This window comes from Dendronephthya gigantea, unplaced genomic scaffold, assembly GCF_004324835.1.
Source record: "Dendronephthya gigantea isolate DGI-Jeju-01 unplaced genomic scaffold, DenGig_1.0 000092F, whole genome shotgun sequence".
In the NCBI taxonomy this organism is placed as follows: Eukaryota; Metazoa; Cnidaria; class Anthozoa; order Malacalcyonacea; family Nephtheidae; genus Dendronephthya; species Dendronephthya gigantea.
Window position 1 is genome coordinate 264,806 of NW_021163102.1, and position 12,256 is coordinate 277,061.

At 35.9% G+C, this 12,256-nt stretch overlaps 1 protein-coding gene across 1 annotated transcript; it reads left to right on the top strand.

Annotated features, from left to right (window-relative positions):
* Positions 1 to 2,161: 2,161 nt before the first annotated feature.
* On the top strand, positions 2,162 to 8,729 carry LOC114533541 (ETS domain-containing protein Elk-4-like). The gene is made up of 4 exons (XM_028555074.1): positions 2,162 to 2,495; positions 5,313 to 5,364; positions 6,865 to 7,115; positions 7,289 to 8,729. The coding sequence occupies exons 1-4, from the start codon at positions 2,424 to 2,426 to the stop codon at positions 7,424 to 7,426; spliced, it is 513 nt and encodes a 170-aa protein (XP_028410875.1). The 5' UTR covers positions 2,162 to 2,423; the 3' UTR covers positions 7,427 to 8,729.
* Positions 8,730 to 12,256: the final 3,527 nt, after the last annotated feature.

Sequence of the window (12,256 nt, forward strand, 5' to 3'; positions counted from 1 at the left end):
ATAAAGCCTCGTTCTCATAGGACACAGACCGTCGACGAAGGCTATTGTCAGTGATCACTGGAAAATGAATTCCTTTGTTATTTCATATAAATTTTCTTCGTCAGTGGCCACCAATAATGCAGTCAGCAGCTGTTGGTGATTAATGGCCATCGCCATATTGATAACAGGCGACATATGCCGGCATGCAAACTCAGTGGCGTGGCTAGAACGATAATTGGGGCGGTGGGTGTTTATTCATATATTCAGTTCTGACCGACAGACTTCTTTTGTAAGTTCAATAGTTTAAAATAGAAATTCATTGGGCAGAACTTTATATAGGAATAAACACCCCCTCCCCAAACAAAAAATTTTGGCTGCGCCCCCGCGCGAACTTCCAGTTATCCAGTATATAATCTCGATATTAGTTTATCTCATATTGCCCTAAATATCAACTGCGCTTCTCTCATCAATCATCTTTCTTTTGAGGTGGCTTAGATATAATGATTTATAGAAAGAAGCTTTTTCTTAGACAAAAAATCCTCCACTTTACCAATCAATATTCTAAGAGCCGGAAACTCTTCACAAGAATGACGTCATTGCTGTTATTATGGCAACGATGACGTTATAATATGGAAAATATTATGTACCCACACTCTCACATTTTTACTTTAGGAGTCATTTTCCAAATATTTCTAACTTCCATATAGTTTTCTAATCTTGTTAAAACTTTTCCCCACAAAACACAGTAATTGGGTATGCGTACCCATTTTAGCCGTGCCGTGCCAATAAATTGACTTTAGTCAAACGGGACTTTAGTCAAGAGAGTCTGTCGCGGATCCAGGAGAAAGTCAGAATAAATTCCGCTCTTACTTACAATCCAGGAGAAAGTCAGAATAAATTCCGCTCTTACCTGCAATCCAGGAGAAAGTCAGAATAAATTCCGCTCTTACTTACAATCACACTGGTAGATCTTTACTCAAAAATATTTTTCAGCAGTTCAAAACCAATGGCGTTGCTCATTACGGTATTTTACTGTAATTTAAATGATTAAGCCGTGTAAAATATTCTGCCTAACCCTGGACCCGCCATTGAGGAAAGTCATCTCAGAAGTGAAAATGGATTCTTTTAAGTATTCCAAAATGCTTATGAAAGTTGAAACAAAAGAATATACTCAGCGAAACATATATTGATCCGAAGATATAGTCAGCTATTCAGTGAGGAAACCAATTGATATAATTAATATCAAGTTCGTGCAGGTGAAGTAACGGAACATTCAACTTTGGGAGTAGGTAGACTGATCTAATTCCAGTCCAATAAACCATTTTTGTCACACCCTTTTCTCTATTCTTGATAATTATGATAAAATGTCAGAGTGTTATGAAAGTAGTAAAGTCTATTTACGGATTTTCATTATTTTTTTAATTATAAATATCTGTACGTAATTTTGGGCAGTACATTTCGAGTATGGAGATCGTCAGGAGTAACAGCTAGTGTTCTGTTTCCTAAATTCGACCTGCTCGGCTTGGTATATTGTCATAAATTCGCACAATAGGCGACATAGTACCTTTTTAATGACATCTTTCTCTTAACTGCGATTTTCGTGCATGTATACCCAGTACAAGTTGGCACATTACATAATTAGATGGGGGCTGGGAGGCTGACGAAAGCATACAATTAATATTAACGACTGTATTCTCCAAGGACAAAGTGTTGCAATCATCCGAATAATGTTATGAAGGCCAAATGGCCCTTGAAGATGCAAAACATAATGGAATAAAATAAAATGCATTTCTACAGGGTGCATAAAAAAAGACAAATATGATTAATTACAAACATTTGAGTCCAACTTAGTATTAGGTAATTGTATATGACTCACTACACCGTGGACAGACGCTACTTGCCTACTTCGTGACGAGATGTTTTTGTAGAGGTCTTTTGTTGGACAAGCAAGAACAAATCTTTCATATACCCTCACTGGCCACTTTCTAAAGAGCCATGTTAACCGAAAATGCAGTTACAAAAAAACTTTTTGATGCATGTTAACGTGTAATGCAACTTTGACGTGCACTAAGGTCCGGTTTACACTGTCAAAGTTTTCTCATTACACTTGGAATTGTACATAAATAATGGTATTGTACATCTTAATGAGGATCAAATGACTCAGTATTAAGAATTGTTTTGGTCCTTTTGGATCCCTCAAATACCATCAGCAAGTTTTTTTTAAACCTAGGAATTATACCAATACGAAATTCCAACTGTATATAATGACGGAAACCATAACAATGTAGGACAGGACCATGAAGGCTTGGATGATAAATTTTTTATCTGAAATTTGATACCAAAAATGTTTCAGCATGCCCCTTGGGCTTGAGCCTCCTATGCATTTGAATGGCGTTTCGTAAACAACGGGAAGTGATGCATTAAGCATAATTCTTGAGTGGGCAATGCATATTAGGCAAGTATTCATCACCAATAACACCGTTTATCAACCTTACTTATATCGCTCAAAATCTGAGGTAAGCTCCATCATATTTTGATATCTTACTGAATGTGTTTTTTAGAGATTTAATTATGGTATAATGTGTACATAAATACACATTTCAGTACTTTATCTTCTCAAATCCGGTTTATAATCAAAGCGTTTCTATGTCTATGATTATGTCACCGTCTCATCGTACATTGCAGTGTGTTCTTCCCGTATATTTGTATCATTTGTCATTTTGTTGTAGCCTTGGGGTTTTTATTTACTTGTCTGATATTTGAATCGCTTTTTTCAAAGACTGAATGTATAGATTTAACTTTCGGTTAGACTTTACATGACTGTGTCAAAGACGAACTCGCCATACAAGAGCACCAAAACCGACAATTACCCTTTAATTTTTGGAAGCTAGTATACAATCGTATCCCATATTCTTCGTGAATAAGGGTGAAATATGTTTGTATTCAAAATTCTTAGAAGAATATGTTGCATTTTGGTGTAATACGTAGGCCTTTTGTCTTAAATACGGTGGACATAAAGTAAATAATGTATATTGACTCTATGGAGTCTTGTATTATTGTCTTTCAAAAAGGAAATCAAAATTTCTGTATACAAACCTCTAGAAGGTCTCGCGTAAACATTACTGTAGTGATTCGCTTTCCTTAGATTGGGCAAGAAGGTTCATGTAGTCACACGTTTTGAACCGAAACGACTGAGCCGAGTTCACCAAAGGGCATAATCTATTATTTTAAATTTTTCAGAAATATAAGCAATATTTCAAGAAGGTTTATTGAATAATCATGAATTTAGAATAAGGCATCTGGTTAAATAAGCGACTCTCTAAAAGGAGTGTATTAGTTGTGTTTAAAAATTGCGTCTCTCAATTAAGCTGAGTTCATTGCCAAAGCCAGCTCCACCGTGGTAAAAAGGGGAAGTCTTTGGGAAGTTAAGACCATGAATAGATTTGTAATTGTTTCCTTCTATAGAATTACTAAGTCTCCATTTGAATACATATATCCCACTGGTCCCTACATGAAACTTTATTATCAGATTTCTCTAGTGTTTCGTCCGCAATGATCCTGCTATATAATATAGGATTTCACCAATATAGATCTTGAAATTCAAAAACATAATCTAGTATCTACTTCCAAGCACATTGAGCAAAGTTCTTCTGCTCTTATTTCCACCCTCGTCTGCATGTATAATGATAAATAGGTACTTTATGAGCCGTACTGCTTGGAAAAGTTCCATATGCTATTCTACATATTTCCGCAACTCTACATATTTCCTTACAGACTAGACAAGGTCATTCAGGTTGTTCATTTTGTGTATCATTACCATTACCATTGTACATGTTTAACTTCGTTCATATTACAGCATGAAATACCTGCTGTATGCAATCATGACCTAACACAGTTTCGTCAGTTTAATTGCATTATATGACAGTTATATATAAATTGAAAATATAAGTAAGGTTGTCATTTTAAGCAAAGTTTCAGGTTTTCCTCAAACGAGGAAGAAATTTTAGTCGGCATCAAAATTATTGTTATATGATGTCATTCCATACCCAAAAATAGTAAAAAGCGGAAAAAATCCGTTAAGCGGAAGTTTTTGTGATATCTTGGGAGAGTTTAGTTTCATTTTAAGTTAATCCACCGACGAAACAGACGTATAATATCGAATCGCCATTATTAACAGTTCAATTGATATCTCGCTAATGCTTGCATAGTCTGTGGTATTCTCATGAGAAAATATAAAAAATTGATCAAATAGAAAACTGTTTCAATTCTCAAGTTGATTAGCACGCTAATTCTCATTACCATAAGTACAGAAGATGGAATGATTGCTTAAATTCATATGTATTTGGGCCGTGAGGTTAAAGTTGGCACTACAATACAGACAGTTTGACTTTCAGCCTTGACTTTGCGGCTAAGTTGCTTTCAGTGGTCACGGCTACTGTATACTAAACATTATCATCGATGGTAGCTACATGACTTTGACAAGGTGAGACAATATATGGGATTACAGCACTGGCTATGCATAGAAGTGTTGTATTCATGCAGTCTAATGAGAGGTCAGAAATTTATGCATAGCTGATTACGAATAGCAACTCATTGCTACGACTCAACTGAGTGATACGACCTTTCGAAACATTTATAAATATATGGCTAAAAGGTGCTTAAAATGCATGAACGGTGCAGTTCAGCAGCCAGTGCAATTATCTAGCAACATTTACTTACGAGAGCATCCGCTTGTACTTCCTTTTGCCAGAATTCCAGTACGTTTACGTACATAGCATAATCATTTGCGTCATTACGGCAATCCAAGTCTGCCTAACTTTAGCAATTTACTCAAGTGCGAAGTTTACATTATCTCAGTTAAGTAACTTAGTTTTAGTCACTGTTTTAGTGGTAATTCCATGTTCAGTAAATCCTAAATACACGAATCAGTTAATCATTGAAATTAGGTTAGGATTAGCGTGATTATGATTGATCCTAATCTAATCATAATCAAGGTTAAATTCGATGGAATTATTACCGAGGAAATTATCATCAGTACGAAAATCCAACTATGACGATGGAAACTTTACCGTGAATTTAAACCGGGCCTGGAGACACAGCCTGCGCACAGACGTAATGACTTTACGTCTGTGCGCTGGCTAGGAGACACATAATTTTACTATGGCGTAAATATTATATGGAGTCTAGATTTGCCACAAATTTCATTTACCACCACAAACCCACTGAATTCATAATGATATATAGATATAGTAATATTGGACGGAAATCAACAGCATGGAAATTCTTGACAGTATGAAAGTCCTCTTTGACCAATTTTTTACCATTGTCAACAGAATTTCAAGATGTTAGCAAGTCACACTTATAAGCAAAGAGCTCAGTATAAAGGTGCGTTTTTTTTTTACTATGACTATGTATTAGTTTGGCGTAGCTTAACAAACAGTATTGATTATGCGTGGATCTACTTTCCTGTTCAGTTTTTCCACAGGAAGGTGGTTTCTCAAACATCCTCCTTCCCAGAAGCTTTCTCAGGAAAAACGTCTTAAGATTTATCATTATGATATTCTGATATAAGGATTCTGCGCTTATATATGATCCCGCCCTAATTACAGTAGGAGGCAAAAGTTTGAGTCCAGTCGTTGTAGAATTCCAGTATTAAATCCTGGCAGCGTATTGGAGTTAAGACATGCGTGCTAGTGTTTCAGTACTGTAAACTATATTAATTGCACACTGTTTTGGTCCTAATGATCTAAATTATAACAAAATAAAGTTCTCATTCCTTTACACTGCCCAAGATGGGTAGGAAAAAGGGCAAAGTGATGGTGCACAAGGACAAATAGTTCCATTAAGTATTGAAGGATTCTTTCCTCGTAAGATCGCAGAAGAAGTGAGAATTTAAAAAGGTGGTATGCAACTAACCTTGGAGAGGTTCGAAGAAACTAAATCCTACTCAAGCAAACTTTTAGCTGCTTTGGTCATGCTCGGTTTGGCAATATTGAAAGATATAATAGGATCCTAATTAAAGAAAAGTATCATCCAATTCTTCAAGGACATGGAATTTCATCTGGTACAAAGATGATCGCACGTCTAACTACATGATAATCACCCTAAGCACATGCACATCTTCTATGTGCCAGAAATCGTTTAGAAGCAAACTCATTCTGGTGATCTCGTTGTCATGGCTTTCCACCTCATATTCCAGATCTAAAACCTATGGAGCACTTGTAGAACCGTTTTAACCGGAAGAGGGCGAGGCACAGACCCGCCAGCCAGGCTGACTTGAGGCAAGTGGTCAACGAATGCTGGCAAGGTATTGAACGTGTGACATTAAAAAACCTATGGAATCTATATGCGAGCAAGAATAAAGGTCATTTCAAGAGCAAAAAAGAGGGAACTAAGCAATGACATGTAAATGCATGTTTGCACATTAAAATACGTAAAAATGAATATCATAACATCTCATAGTTGTTGTACAGCATGTATTTTTCTGTTTACTTGTTTACTTTTTTCTAGTTCACTTATCGGTAAGGTTTTCTGTAGAATATTAATATATGCTGCTGAAACAAAGAAATACAGTCACTGGACTCAAACTTTTGCCTCCTACTGTACATATACCCGAGAACTGCAAGATTTCACAAAAACGGTCCCGGTAATTAAACTGAAGACTCGGTAGACTCGGTGAACTGCTTTTGTGAAACGTCATAATTACTCATATAGGTAGAAATACATGAGAATCTCTGACAGTTGATACAATCATTTGCTATAGTATTTAAGTTACATGAATTAATGGATAGCAATATGCGACATTTGAGGACATTTAAGGACATTTGAGGACATTTGAGGACATTTGAGGACATTCGACAAAAGCAATTTTATTCTGTCTTACAGGAAGTCATTCGGGTCCCATCTTGGCTGCAAGAACGTCAATTTATCTTTGGGAGTTCCTGCTTGAAATATTAGAAGACCCGGAGTGTGCTTCGATCGTACGTTGGACGGATAAGGCAAAAGGAGAATTTGAGTTTTTAAACGTTAGCGAGGTTGCAAGACAATGGGGAATTGTTAAACGACGTCCAAATATGGACAAAATTAAAATGTGCCGAGCTATGAGATATTATTACAAGAAAGATATAATACAAAAAGTAAGTGAAGTGAAAGAAAGGGTTTATTTTTGAACAATGTTATTCAATCGAAAGTAATTGAGGGGGGGAGGGGGGCTCCAACAACTCTCTTTTATATTCATTTTTAATCCATTTTTAGCAATGATGAAATTTGCAAAATAGAAACAGTCTAAATTAAACATGATTTATTTTAGGTTAAGGGAAGGCATTTCGTTTATAAATTCCTTCAACTTCCATACAACCATCCCGTTCTACCATCACCATCACCTCCTCCGCAAGAATTAGAACGACGATCTGTAATTTGCTACACTTCTTCATGGAATGGTGACTAATAACCATATCGTGTGACAAGAATCAACAGATCGGTTGATTTTGAATTTCGTCATCTTTGATGCAAAACCGTTTCAACGAGTTGGCATAATCCAAATTGAGATAAAAGAGGTTTTTTCTTTGGAAGGAGTAGCCTTTTAGGATTTTTTGCTTGTAGAGAGTCGATTTATCAGACTATTAGAATTGAGTAGCATTCAACGCCGGTGCACTCAAGCTGGTTGGGAACTTTTTGAATGCAAGGGCAAAATTTTATGTGTTTTTTTGCCTTGCACAAGTATCCGGTATTGTACTATATTTATGATGCATTTGCAATGGCCAAATTGCTTGCCTGAGGTAACCAGTTCACTAACAATTTAATGGTGTTGACAACCGATGAGTCCCTATAGGCTATAGTACACTACACTAGTCTGAAATCCTTTTTACTAGTCTGTTTTCTAGTTTACTCGACTCACTCTGACTCACATACGATCGGGAATTGCGGTAAATATTATTGTCTGTCTGAGCCAGTTTTAACTTTATCAACTCAGGCATTCGCTACAACCTCATCCCCAGACGCCGGGGCGACTGTAGATGCGTCGCGAAGGGGCGACCACCAACCACCAAATTAGAATGGATTATCATAAACATGTAAATTAGGTAGATAAAGTAAATAACCCCTCATTTTACTGTTAATTTTTCAAAGCATGAATATCAATTCCAAATGAATATGCACGTGTAAATCATTTCTGCCTATGATTTATATCACATTTCATATCACATTATTTTCAAATGATCTTTGCCATGTCACGCTACTGGCTTTGAAGGTGGCCTGGGGCCGAGGTTGGTCTGTCTAATGATTAAATTATGACTAAAAATGCATTAATTTGTGACATAACGTTACTAGACGATAAATGCTAAACGATACAGCCACATTACCGCATGTGATACGCAATTTCCGGTCGAGGAATGTCGTTAAAGCTACATTAAAATCAGTATTTAGAAGCTTTGTATTTATTATATGTATAAATAGATTTAATTTATATTGTGCTAATTGGAGTAATAGAATAAGGTGGAAATTTAATTTTCTATACAAGGTTCTGAAAATTAAGACAATTCAAAATTATGGATTTCAAAAACATGAACAACTCCATTCCTTCTATCTTATGGGAAAAATTCAAAGCTCGATTCATAATACGAAAAAACTAATTCATCCAGACGCAAACTATAGAAGGAAGACAAATATATTATTAATTTTATATGGGATAGATCTGTTCAAGAATGTAACTATTATTATATGCTATAGAGTGTAGACCGCTAATAGCGAAATAAACTAGTGATTATCTATTTTTAGAGGTTTCTGATATTCAATTTTACAAATATATTACTATGTCAAGCAAAATTTACGACCTCTGCAAAATAAGCGGCAAAAAAGGCATATATGGCGGTCATGTATTTTAGCGATATTTATGTGCACGCTTCTCATGCATTTCATGATTCCGGTTTGTTTAAGTTCCAGTTTTTCGCCTGTATAGATCAGAATATTTATCGATATGAAATCAAAAAAGGAAACTCCTCAACAATCATCCAGTCTGTGGCAAATAGTTGGTTCTCGTCAACAACTCGTCGAGAGAAGATGTAAGATCAATAATATATATATACTTTATTTCAGTTGTGAAGTCTAAATATTACACTTGACAACAAGGGAGATTGCGACAGAGCACAACCCTAACCAAGGCATTCTCCCAATAGCTACAAGGTTAACATATATAACTATTTACAAATTTGGACAAGATATACACACAATACAAACGTGGATTCAGACGATTAACAACATAGTCTGAGGCATGACGCACACCCAAGAAATACTTTTGCTTCAAAAGATTCTTAAAAATACGTGGTGATTTTACTTCCTTTACTGAGGTTGGTAAACTGTTCCATAACCTACACGTTCTGATGAAATAGCTGTGCTCGAACTGCTTGGTTTTTGTTTTTGGTAGCGCGAAATTCATTGCCCCGGAATTCCTCAACTGACGGTCTTGCAATTGTGGTGTGAATTTGACGTACTGTTCAACATCTACATCAAACCTATCATAGATGCACCCATGCAAAAACATCAAATCTTTCATCTCGTGCCAATAGCAGATAGCAAATATGTTTGGTAGCGACGCCAAGATTGGGCAGAAATTTTCTTTTCATCTCTCCCACATTTTTCCCACCCTTCACGTCATCAGTGGGAATTTCAGTTAATCACTGAGAGCAACTGAAGGCTACATAAACCTTATACGAATTTTAGACTGGATTATTTGTAAGATTAAAAAGCCATGAAATCACCAATTGTTGATCGTGCGCTTGCATGTTACTGGGAAATGTATCCATTTCAAGTCACTAAGTCAGAGCAACAGGCTGAATATATTATGTTCGTGATATTCAGTTTGAATGGTTGGCCAAGCAGCACCTCCTTTCTTGAAAATCAACTATTTTCATTTGTCTCCTAAATATGAGAGCTTCCAAGTTTTCCAAATTTGAAAGGCCAACATCGCCACTGAATAATTTTCACTTTTTAAAATTTCCACAGTACGTTCAAGAGATATCGTTAATTGCCACATTGTCATTGGCAGCAGGTAGAACGCGTAGACAATTTGGTACAAGCGATGTAAATGGCGCAGGCGTGCTTTTCAACACGTTTTTACCTGCTTCTGTCTTTGACGCCTGACTGGTTTTAAAGTAGCTTCACCGCAAATAAATAAAGCCTGTGAATTACTGTGTGGAATGATCAATTTTACTTAAATTTCGTTGTTGTTGTTGTTGTTGTTTTTATTCATGAACGAACAGTTCTACTGATTTGAAATTCAGGTATCAAAAATCAAAGAGGCATAAGGAGGAAGTGGAGACAATTCATATAATGAATTTATATCGTTTATTACAATAGAATGATATTATTATTGAAGCACAAATTATGGATATCATGTCTTGTTCTTGCTTACGTACGTCAAGTTTTCACAGTGGTTGTGTTGGATCAAAACGATAAAGGAAAGCCACTATGGCGCGAGACTTCATTATACAGAGACAGATCTCAAATTCCTACGCCTTCTGAAAATGACAAACGTAAACTAAATCAAGTTCGACAGGACTTCTATCCTGTAAAAGCTGATGAAAATACAAAGTCAAAGAAGTGGAAAATTGGGAGAATTTTTTATACACTACCAATTGGGGCGACATTTCCTATTTTTTACACTTCAAGGAGAGTTCTTAAAAAAGGAAAGAAAAGTGAAATTTTTTACCCTAGAAGGATCATCAAGGCAACGTTCTCTGATCGAAATAATGGTTTCGAAAAACAAGTGGAGGCTAACTGGAGATGAATTTCAGGCAGATAAAGTTTAGTCATTTCTCAGTCTTTCATTCCTTGACTCTTGTTGCATGCAGGGTTATTGTGATAGCAGTGATACTGTTTCTAATTACTAATGTTCATTATAATGTATCGTTTGTACGTAAATCCTGAACGCTGATTAGCGCTGAAGAGCCGTGTTGATCAATGCTATAACTCATTGTAAGATTTAAACGTTGCATTTGCCCAAAAGACACTGTGATATCTTGGAAAAGAGTAATAAGTAAAGATTCAACTAATTCATATTAAACGATAAATAATGAGATGATAAGTTTCTAAACCCGGCCTTCAAGCTTCAACGCCGGTTATACTCACTATATCGCCTGACGCCGCTTGTATCCACAGAAAAAAATTCGAAAGAAACACATTGAAAAAAGAGACCAAAAAGCATGATTTCAGATGAGAACGTAATGTATTAATCAGTATATCATATAAGCAGTCCTACTGCCATATCTGGTTTTCAAGACAACTATATGGCCTTGAGGGAAGTTGGAATTTGTCTGATTTTCAATTGAACTCACATTTGCCAGGGAAACGATATACTGTCCTAAAGAGAACACCTTTGAAAGAGAAATGATTTCACGCAACTTTTAAGTAGCTGGCTGAGAAAAACCTCCAATCGATACAGATTTTATGTTCACATCTGTATGTTCCATTCATTTGTTACATCACCAGCCGCGTTATTGGAAAGAGCATCATCATTGTTCAAAGCTAGGTTAGCGCTAACCCTGGGTTAAATTTTAATCCAGTGTTTTAGTTTTATGTGCTTCTGAACCATTGTTCGTTTTGAAACTTTAGGAAATATTACTTCTATCGGTCCAGAAAATATTTATGAAAAAAAATATTCAACTTTGTAAACAAGCGATTTAAAAATCGACATAAAGATTTGCTTTAACCCAGTGTTAAGCTCAAAAAAATGAACTTTCACTTTTATCATACAGTTTTAATCCATGACTGACTTTTGAAGAATCTAATGATAATTCGTGTATATCACCATGTTATTTAATCTAATATTTCTTCCACTTTTGTGGTTTGGCTCAGAAATGCACATACCACAGCTGCAATTGCTGGAATTTTAATACCAAGAAATACCAACAGATAAAAGAATGAAAAGCTGGAATTTTAATAAGTAATAAGTGTTAAACACATGCCCTAAACATTTAGCGCTAACGAAAATACGCTTGGGAAAATAATCGAATGATGGTATACGTGCGTGACTAAGCCTCTAAAGCTATAAAGGATATTTGTGTATTCTTAGCCCTCAACCACGCTTCCGAACACACCAGGCCATGTTGCTTGCACGCCGGGTCAGTGCTCACAATGGGATCAATAAAATATTTTTTTGTGCTACACCATGCATCCACATTCAACATGGCCTTTTTTTGCAAGTCATCAATACCCACAATATACTGTTTGAATTAGAATATTTTACATAGTTGAACGTTATCTTCTGTCCATTTGCTGCGCC

Bases quoted from the DNA above. Each gene is read 5' to 3' on its own strand.
- LOC114533541 (XM_028555074.1), top strand. From the start codon at position 2,424: ATGCATATTAGGCAAGTATTCATCACCAATAACACCGTTTATCAACCT. The intron at 2,496-5,312 runs GTAAGCTCCATC...CATTGTCAACAG, and splicing joins TATATCGCTCAAAATCTGAG to AATTTCAAGATGTTAGCAAG. The intron at 7,116-7,288 runs GTAAGTGAAGTG...GATTTATTTTAG, and splicing joins AGAAAGATATAATACAAAAA to GTTAAGGGAAGGCATTTCGT.